The sequence below is a fragment of the Lactuca sativa genome, chromosome 9, assembly GCF_002870075.4.
Source record: "Lactuca sativa cultivar Salinas chromosome 9, Lsat_Salinas_v11, whole genome shotgun sequence".
NCBI classification, from domain to species: domain Eukaryota; kingdom Viridiplantae; phylum Streptophyta; class Magnoliopsida; order Asterales; family Asteraceae; genus Lactuca; species Lactuca sativa.
Window position 1 is genome coordinate 46,587,704 of NC_056631.2, and position 18,377 is coordinate 46,606,080.

Genomic DNA, 18,377 nt, shown 5'->3' on the forward strand with positions numbered 1-18,377 from the left:
TAACCACACACGCTCCACTAAGTGACGAATAAGGTGAAATGTGCAATTTCATGGGTTAGCATCAAATTCACATTTTCCAAAAGTAACTAGGATTTGAGAATTTATAAAAGCATTTAGTTATGCTATAATTCATTATACTTTTAATGAGAGTTTATTGTCCTATCCTACCCGTTCGGCTAACGACCATCCACTAGTCAAGGGTGCGGTGGGTAAGAGTGGATACCTAATGGCGGTCATTTTACAGACCGCTTCCTTAAACACCCCTTATAGATCAGCTTCGTGAATGAGGCCTACTAACGGTAAGACTGGCTTTTCTTATACATATATAATATATTAGGCTTTTAATTTTATATAGTATAAGGGTGTATTTTAAACTTTTAAAATAGTAGGTGGTTTAATCTTTTAACAAATTAATCTTTTAATTTAATTAATTTTAAACCATGTCAAGGAATTATTAATTGTCTCTTAATTAATATTTTAATTAAATTGTCAATAAAAGCACGAGAGTGTATTTTTAAACTATTCAAAATGCAAGGTTTTAGCTATTTAAATTTCTAAAATCAAGAGTTTAATTTCAAATTTAAACTATAAAATCAAAAGGGTGCAATTTGAAACTATTCAAAAATACTAGGTTAAATCTATGAATTAAAATAATCTTATATTTCCAAATTTATCCATATCTTTAATTTTGATAAGCATATCAAGTTACCAATCAGAAAAATCAATTTTAGGCAATAAAAACGAGTTATGGTAATTATCCAAATAAAAATCAAATCTGAAAAATGAAATTTTAGGGAACAGACGAGTCAACTCGTCGAGTTGGGCAAGGAACTCGTCAAGTTCACCCAACTCGTCGAGTTCTACATTGAACTCGTCGAGTTCCAGCATCAGACAGCAGATTTCGATTTTCTTCAGCTTTGAACAATTAACTATTGCAACAATTCAATTGAAAAAAAAAAATCTTAGGCTACGATAGCACTGATGGGTTTTGAGCATAACTACAATCTTATGTGATCATTCAACCCTAATTGCTTTGGATCTAAGTTTTTCTCTATTGAACATGAAAACTTAATACCAAATCAATGAACCCCAGATCTAGTATATACAATTTAGAAAGTAAATTAGAGCTTGATGATTACCTCACTTGTTATGTTGTAATAACAAGAACAATCCTTGAAGATCCTTGACTCTTGAAAGCTGAGTGCGACAAGTGTTACACCTCTAATGGAGTCACAAACACCCAATGCAAAGGATGAAGAAGGAAAGATGAGGAAATCGGATAGGGTTTCTGTTTAGAGTGCATAGGGCCGAAATCCTTAGGTTAAAGGGGGTTTATATAGTTGGGGTTATTAGGGTTTTCAGGTGGAAACGCTAATTTCTTTGCTTAGGCCTTAAGCAGTCCATGGACCTCCATAATAGAAGCCTTGGACGAATTCTATAGGGCTTCCTATAGATTTCGTCAAGTCCTCCCAAATGAATCCATCAGCCCAACTTTGCAACTATCAACGATTTGCAAAACCAGTCATTCCATTATTAATCAGTTCCTTTAATCATAAAATTAATATTAAATTAATTTCTGATCAATTACTAATTAATAATATGATTTCCAAATAATATATTAATCTTATAATATATTAATAAAATCATTCTGAGTACCAATTTATTATTCATATAATAAATCTTACTCTCTTTCTCCACTAGTCATCCTATCAAGTTGCGTGAGTGAAGGCAACCCAAAAGGACCATGCTACAAACCAAATCAAGTACATATCAAATATAGTTATGGGCTTTGTAACGCCCGTATTTCTAGGCTAGGCATTAATATTGACATAATGGTCTAGGTTAACCTTTGTAACTCATTTAGAAGAAATGAAAAGGAATTATGTGAATTTTATGTGAATTATGTGTTTTATGCTTAATTATTAGGGTTTAATTAATTAAAAATAAAAATAAGCATCAAAATTAAAGTGTGAGATAAGCCCTATATCTTTACATAAAGTTGTAGTGGTCAAAACAAGGATTTCGGGGATATAAAGAATGCCGAAATCCGAGTTATAACGAAGAAGTTATGACCTATCGAAGTTTCGCGACAAAACCGGAACTTTGCCGAATGTCGTAAAAAGTGAGTTTTTGATAAACTAGTTTTTAGCCTTAGTAATCTAAACGAAAGTCGTAGTGTTCGTTAAACTGAGAAGTTCGATAAAAAGAACGCCCAAATCTGACTTCGTATGAGGAAGTTATAATTTTTCGAAGTTTCAGCTTAGCAGTAGACAGCTAAAAACTCGAATTTTAGATCGAGCGATTTTTAGCCGACATAACCTAAACGAGAATTGAAGGTCTTGTCATTAGTAGCACAATGGTAAAAAGTCTGACGAAAACGGACGTCGGATGAAGAAGTTATGAATTTTTAACGGATTTCCTGTCCCGGTCTGTTAAAAATAATAATATAAAAATTAAATTCAAAATTAGCCGACGAAGTCTAAACGGAAGTTGTAGAGCGTAATTTTAGCTACGCATGCATATAAAGAACGTCAAAAACGGTGCTCGTATGCGAAAGTTATGGATTTTAGAAGTTTTTGCACAAAAATCAAGAAAATTCGCATAGTCACGCTTTTGCCACGTGTCCTCACCTCGCATATGCCACGTGGCGAAATCTGCTGAGTCACCCTTGCATGAACAGTAGCCACGTGATCCTCGCATGCAACCCACGTGATCCGACCCGCGTGTTGCTTGCTGATTGGACCGAGGGTGCGGTCCAATGATCTTCCGACGCCTCGCTTCTGACTCATCATCCGAGCCTCGCTGGCCCAATCCGAAGGCGCCGTGTGCCCTTCGCGTGTCCGAAGCTCGCACCCGCCACCTATCCTCGCTCCGTGGATGCCACCTGCCCTCGCTGACTCTTCCTTCTCGGCCGAACCCTCGTAGCTCTCCACTATAAATAGTGACCTTGCGAGATCTTCCGACTACTTTTGGAAAATGGCCATTTTCACCCCTTTTCCATTATTTTAGCCATTTTCGCTTCCCCCGATGCCCCGAGATCATTTCCAATGCCCGAAACACGTCCCGTAGTGCCCGAAGGCCCGAAAATTTTATCTTTTCGGTTTTGAAGCCCGACCTTTCGCAGAGCCCGGTTTCTTAATAAAACTCCCGGTTTTATTAAAAACGATCGTTTTAGGAAACGAATTGCTGTCCGATTATCATCAAATCAAGTGAGTGTATATTCACTTTCAATTTACACATAGATATGAAGTATTTACCTTAAAATACGTGTTACGTGTAAATATATTAATTGTTTATTTGAGGTGACTGTTGTGTTGATATTCTATACAAGTTTTAAACTGTATATATATATATATATATATATATATATATATATATATTTATATATATATATATATATATATATATTTATATTTATCTACAAATATGTTGGGTAGATAGTTGGTGTGTGATAAAATAAAGTGATGAGAGGTATCGATGTTTAAGATGATCTAGTCATCTAACAGAGTATAGACAACGGCCACAGACTATTTTAGATAGTCCAGTGGAACGTTAGTAGACTCGTAATCGGTATGTATGTTTGAACTATATGTTCATAAAGTGTTCTTGAACTATATGTTCCTTAGGTGTTTTTGAAATATGTGTTCACCCGTTAATTCTTCTTTTTGACACTATTACGTGTCGGGGTACGGGAGTGTACGGGAGTACTTTATTAGTATTTTCCCTATGCTTTTATTTTGAAGGGATTTGGAGTTTTCGTTTTTTTTGTGAAGTGATCGGACAAGCTTCATGAGTCAGTGTTTTCCTTTCCAATGCCGGATAGGGGTGAGTCTGGGGGTTCAGACCACAGCCTAGGCATTAGTCAGTGTTTTCCTTTCCATTGCCGGATAGGGTGTGTCTGGGGGTTATATACCTCACGATATTCAGACCACAGCCTAGGCAAAGTTCGATGCTGGATAGGGTGTGTCTGGGGGTTATATACCTCACGATATTCAGACCACAACCTAGGCATTAGTTAGTGTTTCCATTGCCGGATAGGGTGCGTCTGGGGGTTATATAACTCACGATATTCAGACCACAGCCTAGGCAAAGTTCGATGCTGGATAGGGTGCGTCTGGGGGTTATATACCTCACGATATTCAGACCACAGCCTAGGCATTGATAACTACCCCTGACTTAATTGTCTTGTGGTTCTTTCATTTACGAACAAAGGTTCGTAGTTAAGCTTAGTCCATTCATTCAATATCTTTATCGATCCTTGTTTGCTGCTAGAGGATTTCTGAAGTAGTTTCGTAGTTAGTTGTTCATATCGATCCTTTAGGCTAGATCTAGTAAGATCACTGTATAAAGTTAGTATGTGGGGATCAATATTGTTAGTTCCTGTTAAGTAAACCTTGGTGATGATGTGACTTCGTGCCTATTAGGTAAACCCTGGCGACTATGAGACGTAGTGCCTATTGCATAAATCTTGGCGACAATGTGACTTCGTGCCTATTTGACATAAATTGTTGTAGGAAAACAATGTTGTCACCCGTAATGAAAATCCTTAGGCTAGGTCCCTTGTGATAGTTGTTTTAGGGACGTAAGGTGAGGATAACGAGAATGGGTAATTGGGGTAATTTGGTTGACTGATTGATGTTTAAACATAATAAATTTATGTATTGTGGGTTGAAAACCCTATATGCTCACCAGGCTTCCAAGCCTGACCCACTCAACTTTTTATGATTACAGGTAGTGGACCCCAAGCATAGTCGGATGATGATGATGAGTGATTTTGGATTATAGGCAATTAGTTATAAATAACTGTTGTAAGGCTTATAATGTCTTGTTTATGCTTTTGATCTGTATCGAAACATGACATCCCGAGGTTTTGTTATGAAATAAAAATATATATATTTCGTAAAGGAAGGTTTTGATAAACTTTTATCATATTTTGTTTTGGGGACCAATTCCGCAACATCTTTTATAAAGATTTATCTGATTTGATTTTAAGAAGCATAAATTAAATCGGTCTTTTCTGGCCGAGAAATTAGGGGATGTCACAGGCTTAGACACCTAATCCAACACATGTAACCAGTCAATAGAGAATCGGGTAGATCTACATATCATTAAGCATATCAACATCCTATGTACCATTATACCAATCTAACAAATCATAACCGCATAACAACATCCTATCTACCAGGATACCGATCTAACAGATCTAGCAGCTCACTATAGCATAACATGCACAACAGGATATTAATGCAATTGGCCGAAATTGGTGTTCACCCAAAGCCTTATATGGGCCTTACCCTAAAGCCCATTAACCCAAGCACATATTCTCAGATGGTCCAACAAAACCCCAAGCAATACAACCTCACATGGTTGACTTTGAATTTGTAGTTGACCAGGGTTAACCTTTGGGTATTTTGGATATGGGCCTTGTGGTGTCAAGGTCAACAGTCCATGTTGACCCAACACGCCGAGTGTTCTTATAAACTCGTGCTTCTTTATCAACTTCAGATTGGGGAAGAACCGAGCCAACACGCCGAGTTTGCCAACAAACTCGATATGTTCGCCTAAAGCCCAACAACTTAATGTATCAAGTTATTTTCAACGAATCCAGGAGTTCCAAAACTCATATCTCGATCAAAATGAAATCTAGAAGGGTAAAGTTTCCAACTTTAACCCTAGGGACCACCGAAACGAGTCCAAATCCCAAACCCTAGGCTTACAAAAGTGAGGGCTAAATCATTAAGCACTTAATCTCCAAAGACATAACCCCAAAATGAGGATCTGATCCCTCAAAACTGGAAGGCCACGTAAAGTTTTCAACTTTACGCTCATGCATGACTAGGAGAAGCTCAAATGCTCAAAAGCTCAAAAGGCTAAATGAAGGAGTTAATTTTATACATGAAACCCTTAAAACCATAAATTTGGTACCTTTATGCCAAAAGAGTTCACGTAGACCTTAGATCTAAAAGAATAAGCATTTGGGACAGCCTAATCCCCAAGCAAGTTGAGAACTTGATATCTCAAAAACTTGGCAAATGAGATAGTGATTCTAGATCCAAGACCTCTTCTTCAAGCCAAGCAACTCCTAGTTTCTTTAGCTCCTTCAAAATGCACCAAAAGAGAGCACCCAAGGTTGTCCATAAGCTTACACACTCAACAATGGAAGTTGATACTCGATTTTAGGGTTTTTGGACATAGGAGGCTAGTAAGGAGACCAACCAAGGGACTTAAGGCCTTTCAATAGGGTGCAAAACCCAAAAAATTAGGGTTTCCAACCGTTTCTTTTAAAAAATCCTAAATACTTCGAAAACACAGTAGAAATTTTAAACCTACAAACTTAAAAAAAACATATATCAAACAATTAAAAACAAAACACACTACATGAAGTCATCCTCCGAGAACTCGTCTTCCGGATCTCATCGGGATCCAAATTGAGGTTAATGTGTCGAATCGTGTAAATGTGTTCCACTAAGTCCATACGAAGATTGTGAAATGTTTCATTGCAACGAACCTCTACTCTCTTTTCAATATACTCATCGTCCCATATTTCTATTGCTTGTGTCACGGGAATGGTTTCCTCCTTATCATATTCACATATCACTCTTCCTTCGTGTTTGATAATCATATTATGCAGTATTATACATGCATACATGACTTCATGCATTTTTTTACTCGCTGAAAAAAATATTGTTGGTTTTTTCAATATAAACCAACGTTTCTTAAGAGCTCCAAAAGCTCATTCGACATCCTGCCTAGCTCTTTCTTAAGCTTTCTTGAACTTTTTCCGACGAGTATCACTCAGACACCTAAACGATTTAACAAAAATTGCATACTTAGGATAGATCCCATTAACTAAATAATAACCATATTTATATGGTGTTCCACATAATTGGAAAGAAGAATCCGATGCAGATCTGTCGTGTATGTTGTTAAATATAAGTGAATAATTAAGAACGTTAATGTCATTAAGGGATCTAGGAGAACCAAAAAAAACATGACAAATTCATTGATCATGTGATGCCACCGCTTCAAGTATGACCGTTGGATGTTGATGATCACCTCGGGTAAATTAACCACGGTGTGAGGTAGGCAATTTTATCATGCCTAATATAGACAATCTAAACTTCCTAACATTCCAGGAAAGTCATGTATGTTAACATGAAAAGATTGTAATTTCATGATGTCATTGCGTGTAGGCTTATGTAAATATTTTGGACCATAAAACTGAATAATAGTTTTGCAAAAATAGTGTAGACTATCTCGTGCAGTCCTAGCGGACATACTAAAACTCTCGTCCAACGCATCAAGAGGGATGTCATATGCTATTTGACGGAGTGCAGTTGTGCAGTTTTGTAAATGAGTGAAATTGAGTGTACCTCTAGCACCGGGCCGTTGTTGGAAAAATCAACTCCCTCGTTAGATTTTTGACTATACGTTCGTACAAAGGTTTCAATATTTTGAAGCGTCTTCTGAAGTACTATCCTTGAAAAGTGACATGTTCTTGAAAGTAGTATTGTATTAAACGTTGGTTTGCATCTTCACAATTTCTATAAATAAATCTTCGGGTTCTCCGTTTAGCATTTTCGGCTGCGCTACTGCATGTCGCATCATACGTTTGTTCACTAAATTTAGAAGCAGCGACAAAAACATCAAACATAACATCAAATTCTTCCGAAGAATCGGACAACAACATTTTTTTTTTTGGTTTTTTTGATAGGAAATGGAGTAGAAAGATAAAAAAAAATGTGAAAGGCTAAGAGGTTTATATAGAATGTAAAGGTTAAAAGAAAAAAAAAAATTGAATTTATGACCGTTTGCAATGGTCACAAACCCACCCAATCACATCCAACCCTGAAGTGCACCATTCTACTTCTACGGCCGCAGTACACCTCCTACCGCACCCTTACCGCGGTAGGGGCGGTGTTATTGCACACGTGGCACCCAACTGCGACAATGACCGCAACCTACTCCCGTGGTCTAAGGGCGTGTTCGGCAAAATTAGCTACTAGCAGGTAGCTTGTAGCATTTTGCTAAACGCTACATGAAGTAGCATTTGGATTTAGAGCGTTTTGTTTAAACTAAACGCTAGAAGCTTGTAGTGCCGAACGAAACTTTCTGTTCAAAATTGAGAGTTTTGTTAAACGCTAAAGCTAGAAGCTCCCAAACGATACGTGCCGAAGATGCCATAAATCATAATATTATCTCTTCTCCACTTCAATACTTGTGGTTTTTCTTTTCGGTTAAAATCAAGAAAAATAAAAACAAAGATCACACCGACAATAATAAAATTGCAAAGGCTTTTCACATTGTTGACTGTGGGTCATCTAATCTATTTAACTCTAATTCCACCTTCCTTTTGGCTTCCATTGGGTCCGTACGCACCAACCAAACTCCTTGATCAACTCCTTACTGACACCACCCTCCTCCCCATCTTTCTTTAAGTACACCTTTTGCTTCTCCTTCAATCCACCTTTTCATTCCAAATAAGCAACCTCGATCCATCTATCCTTTAAACTACTGCTTCACTCAAACTCCAATTTGCTCAATTCGATGTTTTTTCTCAAGTTCTTCAGTTGCTTTTCAATCTCCGATAAAGTGGCCGACTGTGCTAGCGAAGTTGGTGGTGGATGCTGTACTAGCACCACCGCTGTCAACACCAAAGATACTTGTCTTGTAACTTGTGTGAAGAAGTTTTCATGGGAGGAGATAAGGAAACGGAGCAGGAATTTCTCAAGGGTCATCGGCTCTGGAGGGTTTAGCACCGTGTATCTAGCTAGACTACCGGACTCCGGCTTAACTGCTGTCAAGATCCAATCGGCTTGCACCGAGAGGCTAGCCGGGATTTACGACCAAGAGCTTCGAATCTTGCTCCGACTAAAACACCCGAACATCGTGAAGCTTCTTGGACACTGTGACGATAGAGAAGAAGAGCGTGTTCTCTTGTTTGAGTATGCGTCGAATGGTACATTACATGATAAACTTCACGTAAGCAGCAGCGTAACGCTGACATGGAAAGTCAGAAAGTTGATCGCTTTACAGCTTGCTGAAGCTTTAGAATATCTACATGGGATGCATATTATTCATGGAGATATCAAGGCTTCTAATATACTTTTAGATGAACAGCTAAACTGCAAACTTTGCGATTTTGGGTCAGCTAAACTAGGGTTTACTTCCATGGTTTTACCTCCATCATCGACGAAAATGAAGAGAATGATAATGGGGTCGCAAGGTTACATGGATCCACATTATCTTAAAACGGGATTAGTTTCAAAGAAGAACGATGTTTACAGCTACGGAGTTGTACTCCTTGAACTTGTTACGGGGAGAGAAGCATTTAATTTGGAAAAGGGTGAGAAATTAACGGATGTTATTGGTCCGGTGGTGTGTGGGGTGGTGGGAGTGGAGGAGGTGGTGGATCCACTGCTGAGATACGATGAGAGCTTGGATTTGGAAGAGTTGAGGGCTATGGTTACATTGGCTGAGATGTGTATTGGGAGTTCACCCATGGTTAGACCTTCTGCAAGTGAGATTGTAATATCCATGAAGAACAATTTTTAATCCATGACTCCTTAATTTGTCAAGGATACGACGCTTTCTCATGTAAATTGATTTTTATTTTTCTCCTTGGATAAAAATGATGTTATTGGTTATTAATCGAGGTTGGAGGCATACACAAATATTTTATCAAATTTGCAACTAGGAATTCTCATTTTTGTTGGTTCACTAGGTCGTTAGAAATGGAAAATTACAAATAATGTACAAGGTCGTAGATATTTGTTGTTTATAGATATTTGTTGTTTATTGTTATAAAATAGGATAATGATTTAAAACTGTAATATATTTTTAGATTTGCATATATTTGGTGATGAGTTTTTTTCGTCTATATTTACCCTTTCAACTTGTTTAACTATATGCATTTATATCTTATGACCGGCTACCGAAGATAAGTTGGAAAAAATGACTTAAAAGAGAATATATATTTATTTTGTAAACATTTAATTCTTAATATTTTTTTTCACATTTAGCCATTAATATTTTTTGTTGCAAAATAAGTCGTTTTTATACACATTCAGTATTTATAAGCTATTTATTTAGGTTTTTCTCATAACATTTTATACGTGATAATCATTGGTAAGGTGTTTGGAGATGTTCATACTTATGATCACTGCTGCGTCGACTGCTTAGTTGCTTAGTTATTGTGCTTTGGCTTAGGTCTTGTGTTTTTAATGTCGAAACTTCTTCAAACAATCACAGATTTTAAAGATCTTTATATTAACACGTTCGTATTTGAGTCTACTACAACTTTTATTTAGATTACTCTCATTGAAAAGTAATACATTTTTACTTACAATCTTTATATTCATGTGTTCTTTATGAATGTATGTATTAACGTTTTTTTTTATATAAAATCGTAATTAAAAATATATTTTTTAACAAGAATAATCTAAACGAAAATTATAGTAGACTCCTATACAAATGTGTGGATATAAAGATCGTTAAAATTTGTGATCGTATGAAGAAGTTACGATGTTCAGGACATAATACCTAAGCGACTAAGTCAAATCACAAGAACTAAGTAACCAAGCAGTCAATGTCGTGGTGAACATAAGCATGAACAACCTCGAACACCTTGTTAATGATTGTCTCGCAAAATATGTCGTGAGAAAAAAAACTTTAAAAAACAATCATAAACATTGAATGTATACAAGAACAACAAGATTTATTTTGCAAAAAAAAAAAATTAAGTACTAAATGGCAAAAAAAAATATTAAGTATTAAATGTGTACAAAATGAGAAATATATTACCTTTTAAAGTCATTTTTTTGGCTTACCTGAGAAGTCGGTCATAAGGACTAAATGTCTACATTTAAACAAGTTAAACGGATAAATGTGGACCGAAAAAAAAACCGATCACAAAATGTGTACAAATTGAAAATTATATTATCCTTTTAAGTCATTACCCTTTACAAAATCCTTTTAAGAAATCATTAAGAGTTCAGAGTTGTGAGAAAAAAAAAACTTTACCATTTCTCATGTATTCGTATTAGTTGAAAGTTGAAACGAACCAATCTTAAATAATAGAAGAACAAGAGCAATAATTGAATACGTCGATACACAAGTATATAAACAACCATCATATATTATAATTAGATAAGTTACATGTTCCAAATGTTAATTGTTTCGAATCTAATTATTGTATGAAGACAAAATAAATAAGCGTGATGTCTTTGCGTTGCTTCCCAAAAGTTTAGTCCCTTCCGGCTAATGATTACCTGAGAATACAAGTGGTTTTGAAAGTGTCAACATTACGTTGGTGAGTTCATAAGATTTTGTAGTGAGAAAACTAAGTATTTTCTTTGTAAAACCAATAGTGTTCGTAACAAGAAAAACAATATTTTCTTAAATATAGATGTAGTTTTAAATCCATAAAACCAGAATGTAATAGTAAATTTTTACTTATATCGAGTATGAAAATGAAGTTTCATATTTGTGTAAGACTAAAGAAGATATTATTAAAACAATAGATGTTTGTTGTAACTATTTGTGAGTGATTATAACCCTGTTATCGACTATGTCGTGTGCCTGCCCGACGTTCTTCAAGTGTCGTGATATGTTAAGACATTTGTCACCCCAAACCTGTCGGTCGTAGCTGTAGCGAACAACTATATGTGAGAATTGTCAATCACATATAGATCTATACACAACTATCATGCTCATTTAAGATTTGTGTTACAATCCAGGACTTACCCCGGTACTTGTTTAGTACTATGAAGGAAATGTGTCACATAGCCGTTCAACGTGATCTTTTTCATTGTTTGTAAATATTATGAAATTCCTTTGCATTTGTAATTATCAAAATGTCCACGATAACTATAGTACGTATTAATTATATTTTTATATAATTATCGTATATTTGTCGTATCGTTGTCGTTCGTTTCATAAATCATACTTATTATAATTTATATAAGTGTTTTTGTGGTATTATCGTATTTATGTCTAAAAGATGTTATATATATTTGAAGCAAGTAGTTTTCTTACATCTAAGGCACTAAATACAACCAATAAAGCAAACAAAATAGTTTTTGTAATAAGTGATGACAACTTACTAGTTTTGGTCATTTTATGAAAGTGATGACAACATTTAAAATCTTGTCTTTTTGCCAAAAATCATATGGTGCATTTTTTATAATTATGTTTACAAACAAAGTAATATTATTATTTTTTTTGTTGGTGATTTTGATGTGTAAGAGTTTTATATGTTATTTTCTAAAACTAAACATGAATCTTAGCTTATCATAACACATTTTTCATGTAAAATACTTTTATAGCAAAATAACCAACATATTCAACATACTATATTTTGAGACCAAAATAACTAGTTAGAAGACTTGTATTCTCCCATAAAACATTTGAAAAGGTAAAAATGAGGTTTATGAACTCACATTTTATGTTTTCCCTAGAACATGGTGAGTAAGAGAGAAACATCTAGTTCTTGCAAGCAAACACCTTCTTGACTTTCTTATGAGAACTTACCTAGGGTTTTTTGTTCAAGCTGGTGATTAGGAGTAGAAAAGATGATGATGATGATGATGATGATGATGATATGGAAACTTGAAAGATGCATGGAAACTTACCAACAATTCTTGAAAACACTTGGAAAAGCCTTGAAACAACTTGAAATACCATGTAGGGAACTTGAGAGAGTATGAATGAAGTTTAAAGATGAAATGGATGTGTGGGTGGGCACTCTCAGTCGTAATAAGAGAGGGGAGGGATGGGATGGGGTGGGTTGCATGTGGAATGTCATGGTAAGGCTTTTAGAATATTAAATTCAGGGTTATGGCTTTTAGGGTTTTATATTTCAATGTATTATTTAGGGTGACTTTGTAATAATCATAAGGAGACAAAATGTGTCTCTAGTTAGTTTTTATAAAAAACTAACTAGTCTATTTTATAAAAGCTTGAGTTTTTATATAAGTGTAGTAAAATGTGTTGTGCATTTGAATAACTTTGAAAGATATAATCCCTAATTATTACGTTAATCAATATTGTTGAAAATAATATTAACGAGGGTTTTAGAACCACGTGTTGCGGCGGGAGATTAAGCAATATTTTTTGTTTAAATCATTAAAGGTGTTGCTATAAACACAAAACAAAAGTTAAGTCGTGTGTGACCTCCTGACAAAAAGTTAAGCCATCTGTGATATGTTGATGCATTGCTCAAACTACTAAACTCAAAATAGAAAGAGAAATATTATCCGGCTACTTTGTGTGTCTCGAAGAACATCAAATGTGCATAATAACAACATACTTGCATCTTTCTACCATAAAAGGCAAAATACATTATATTTGATCCAGCATAGCAACCAACTTACATTTTTTTAACAATTAACGCAACTTTTTTACAATTTAAATAAACCAACTTACATATTTTTACAACTGAACAAATTTTGTGTGTTGTATGTGTGTAGCTATTTTGTGTGTTGTATGTGTGTAGCTATTTCTATGTGTGCAAAGTCCTAAAGAATATCATATTCACCTTGGACTGAAATATATGTTGTTAACTAAAATAACCAAAGGACTAAAATCTCATTAAAAATAATTAGAATATTTTACATTTTATTTGAAACCCATTTGTATCCATCATCTAGTAAAAAACACACAATTTCTTTCTTATTTAAATCCAACTAAAAGGAGTTATTAACTTAAATAACAGAAAAAAAGATATACACATCAACATATGTGTAACGTTTGGAAATTCATAAGGTATTATTTATTTATTTGTTTGTTTATTTGTCTAAATCATATATTTTGTCTTGGGCTTGGGGGATTGGACCTTTTATGTAGGCTTAGTCATGGTCGTACGTTGGGCGTAGGTGGATGAAATGGAATGCGGAGACATGCACATACACATTGCATACAAGGAATTACATGCAGCGTACTTGTTCAGAACCAAAACCCTAAATTCTAGGGTACAAGCCCTATATAATGTCATTAAGTCCCAATTGTTAGCCTCCCTATCAGCCCCTATTGTCCAAAAACCCTAATATCGAACCCCATAGCATTCTTGGTGTGTTCTTGACGTTGTGGGGCATTTTTGGTAGTTTGGTGCCTTTAAAAAAAAGAAGAAGTTGGTGAAGAAGAGTTGTTGGAGTTTGAGCTTGTAGATCCATAAGTTTGGCACCTTCCTCAGTTGCAAAAAGGTATAAAGTCTCAATTTTGGTCTTTGAATGCTTTGATCTCTCTATGTTATGATTTATGTCTTCTTAGTCCACAATTTGGGTCTTGGAGTGTATGGATTACTTCAGACCCTTTGGGTTGTCCTTTCTAATGTCTTAATGGGTTTAGATTCATAAAAATGGAGCTTTGGTTGTTAGTTCTCTTTCATGCATGAGTTATAGCATCTTTAGAGATTAATAAGTTAGGGTTTTTGGTAAACCCATAAAGTTGGAGACTTTATGGTTAGAAGACGGAAACGTAGAGATTCACTGATCAACTGTCTGACATCTTCACCAAAGCTCTTCCTGAAGCAAGTTTTAATAAAATTCTACAAGGGCTAGGTATGATGGAATCGGAGTCAGTACCAAAAACTATTTCTCAAAACTAAAAGTTGGAAGCGAAATGAACTGAACGTTCGGGTTCGGTTCACATGAGTGCCGAAATGAACCAAGCGCTCGGGTTCGGTCCTATTCACTTGTCTTTGCTTATCACTTAAAGGTAGTTTCTTTGGTTGTAAACTTTTTGTACACTTATTTCTCAAATATTTCTCCCTTATTTTTCAATTCCTTTTCTTTTTCAAACATTTTTTTTGAAACCGAAATGAACCGAGCGTTCGGTCTATTTCGGGTTCGGTTCCAAAAAATTTTTTGGTTTGTTTTATTTTTGTTTTTCTCTTTGAATCAAAAACTCCAAAAATAATTTTGTATCTTTCTTTCTATTCGTTAATTCTTTTTTATCATTTGTGGATAATCAATGGGGCACGTATTGTTCTCACATCTTTTAATAGTTAAGTGTCCCTAGAAGCATGTTGTTGTATGTTGTCCAAAGCCTCAACTGATTCTGAATAAAGCCTTACTGACTTGGTATATACAAACCTTGTCTTCCCAATTAGGCTATTATATTTATTCTAATCATGAGCTACCTTATTCTCTTCTCACATGAGATAAGAGTTTTCTGCTTGGTCCTTATTTTAACAGCAGAGGTACTTTGGTTTCTTTACACCATCTCCAATATTTTTCTCCACCCTATTCGCTTCATACACGTAACCCTTGAGACTCTCAAAAATTACCACTGAGGTTTATGGTTACACAATTTTTGTGTTTATGATCTTAGCTTCGTGCCACTACGTGCTAAGTGAAACCCACAATTCAATACCCACTATGCATTGACGGTGACCAATTAAATTTTGCTTTAGTTTTCACTAATGAATTAACGAATTCACCCATGGTGTTGTACCTTGAAATCTCTGAATTTTCTTTTTGTGTGATTCTTATGAAATTATTAAATCCCATAATATTTCTTCCCTTAGAATCCAGTTTCAATTTTTTTTTTCTCTGAGATTTCACCTAAAAGTATTTTCAACATGCCACTTAAATTCTCTTCACACCTACTTGTTCAACAGACCACATTGGTCTCGCAAGTACTTCAGTCGATTTCTGTCTTATGTCAAGATCAGGAATTCTAAACTGAAGCGAAAGCCTCCTAAATTAGCCTTATTAAAAGATGTCTTTCAACACTTCTTAATAAGTGTCTGATCGTAATTCAACGGGAAACCACACAAACACTTTAAGGTCTCTCTTGACTTTGAAGGAAGAGATTCGTGCCCGGGATCCATTGTTTCGTGTCTTTATTGACATCACAATTTCCCACATATGTGTTGCTTTATTTCTTTTTCTTTTACACTCTATGCACGAAAATCTTTCTGATTTTCCATAAATCTGGTTTCATTACTTATGAGCTATTTTTAGCTATGGGATTTAAGGTTATAAAAGAAATGTGGCTCACAATGTTACACGTGGTTATTTTGCTCTATGACGACAACTCAATCTAAAGGGATAAGTTGTTGACTCAGCTGAAAGTCTAATCGCTTTGATATTTCAAACGGCGCTTGATGGGAAGGCGTGTGAAGCGGAACCGTTTTTGTCATTTCAAACGGCGCCTGATGGGAAGGCATGTGAAACGGGACAGTCTTTCTCTCTCCTACGTGATCATCGGGGCTCTAAACTTTCACGCGTCAATCACCTAAGGAAACGCTTTGCATTTTCCTCGAAGATTTGGGAACAGATTTTTCTCTCTCTTCTCACCACGGTATAAAAAGTAACTTCTACCATCATTTACCTCTTTACTGCACCAAATATTCAGAGAGCAAGAAAATATTTGTTTCTCCTACTGTTCATCATCTTCCCCAAAATTCTTCGCTTCAATGGTGGACTCCTCTTCAGTTCATGCTACTTCTCACATTCTGCCAATCCGTACTCAACAAAGCCTGATCATCGATCTCATTCCACAAGTTTACGATGCTTTCATGTTTCCAATCGTAGAATGTCTCAAGCATTCACCACTGGTTCCAGCTCTTACCAAAGTCGAACCTATTCTAATGGAGTATCTATCGCAAATCTTCTCCACAGCCCACTATGACAAGTCTGTCGATCGAATATTCTTCGACATTCTTGACAACAAGGCCTCCATCTCCAAACAGCGATTATGTTCGCTTTTAGGGTTTCAACCTGATGAGTCTAGGGTTAACCCTGAATCCATTCTAGTAGGACAGTTGTTCTCCATGTTTTATAACATGGGTTACACTTAAATTCTGACGACCGTCACAAAGTTCAAGAAATCTTGCTTACCTCCTCAGTGGAACGGCTTCTTCACAGTTTTGTTCAAGGGGCTATCAGAACGAAGTGCAGGTTCAGACGGGGCGAGTCGTCTGTTTATGACCATTCTTTATGGGTTGTACCACGACATTAATCTTGATTATGGGTCGGTGTTATGGCAGCAGCTGATTCAGAGTCTAGCGTCTACTTCTCGCCATTCAGAGATCTCCTATGCCAGATTCTGGACGCTGGTCACAAAGTGGGTGATGGACAAGTATCATGTTCCTATTGTTGCTGATTCTCCACTCTCCTCGATAGGAACTTTCCACACTACGAAGATAATCGTTTCTGATTCCTCTAAATTTCAGTTTGTTGGCTCAATCCCTGAGTCAATGTATGGGTGTGTTCCAAGTGACAGCCGCATCATCAAAACTTACAGGGAGTTTCGTCGCTCTGGTCCCAGAGAGCTCACTCCCGAAATGATTCAATCAATCCATGATGCTGATTGGCCTGCTCCCAGGGGAAAGAAACATGACAAGGGAAAAGACAAGAAGGTTGTCAAAGGAGCGAAAGGTCCCTCTCCGAAGAAACGCAAACCTTCCAAAGCAGCTCAATCTACTCCACCAAAGAAGAGGAAGACTCAACCCAGACAAAAGCTTATTCTTGCCTCCTCCTCCAGTGAATCTGAGGAAGAGAGTTCAGACTCCGAAGAGTCCCTAAGAGGTAATACTCCTCCACGTTCGCCTACCCCTGAGGTACCTGTCTCCACTAGACCTGTCTCTCCTCCCCCAATCTCCATTTCTATTTCCATTCCCCCCATAACCTCCACTACTCCAATACCACCCACCTCTATCCCTGTACCGCCTCCTATTTTCACTGAAGCTACCACAACAACCACCGCTGGCATTAGAGCCAACGTATTTGATACGGGGGCTCCTACTACAGCACCCGAAACAACTCCCACTACCGAACATACATCCATACCCAAACCTACTTCCACAACCGAGCCTCCACCCTCACCATCATCTCCTGCTCACTCAGCGGATAATGAAGAACCTTTTCTTGGAGGAGAGAACATGACGTTTGACTCGGTCTATTACGGTCCGTATCAAATGCAAAGTGATGACGATGATGATGCTCCAGTCACTAAGAAGCATCTCAAGGAGCTTCATGAGAAAATCGATTCTCTCATTGCTTCCTCCTCTTCTTCCTCACAATCTACTATCTCAGAGGCTGCTATTCAAGGGCTTGTTGATACGTTTACTAAGGCTCATGAAGCCTCTATCACCTCTGCCACTACCGCTATCGATGCCTCTACCAAGGCGTGTGCTGCTGCGACCGAAAAAGTCAAAAAACTATTTACTGACGCTACTTCTCTTTTGCAGTCTTTACAGGGAGCTGCTGACTCCAATGCAGAGAAGCTTGACTTTCTTGTCCACACGCTGGCCACATCAGTTGCCTCCGAATTGCAGTCATTTGCTAGTCTTCGACAGTCTCTCAGCGATGACAACAAATTGTTTTAGGCGACTGTTGAGGAGCGTCTGACTAAGCTGCATGAAGACCTAG

At 36.6% G+C, this 18,377-nt stretch overlaps 1 protein-coding gene across 1 annotated transcript; it reads left to right on the forward strand.

Annotated features, from left to right (window-relative positions):
* The first annotated feature begins 8,385 nt into the window (after positions 1-8,385).
* Positions 8,386-9,853, forward strand: LOC111919562 (probable receptor-like protein kinase At4g10390). The gene has a single exon (XM_023915140.3). It carries the CDS (start codon positions 8,548-8,550, stop codon positions 9,553-9,555), a length of 1,008 nt encoding a protein of 335 aa, XP_023770908.1. The 5' UTR covers positions 8,386-8,547; the 3' UTR covers positions 9,556-9,853.
* The last annotated feature ends 8,524 nt before the right edge of the window (positions 9,854-18,377 follow it).

Coding starts and splice junctions, on each gene's coding strand:
- LOC111919562 (XM_023915140.3), top strand. CDS start 8,548: ATGTTTTTTCTCAAGTTCTTCAGTTGCTTTTCAATCTCCGATAAAGTG.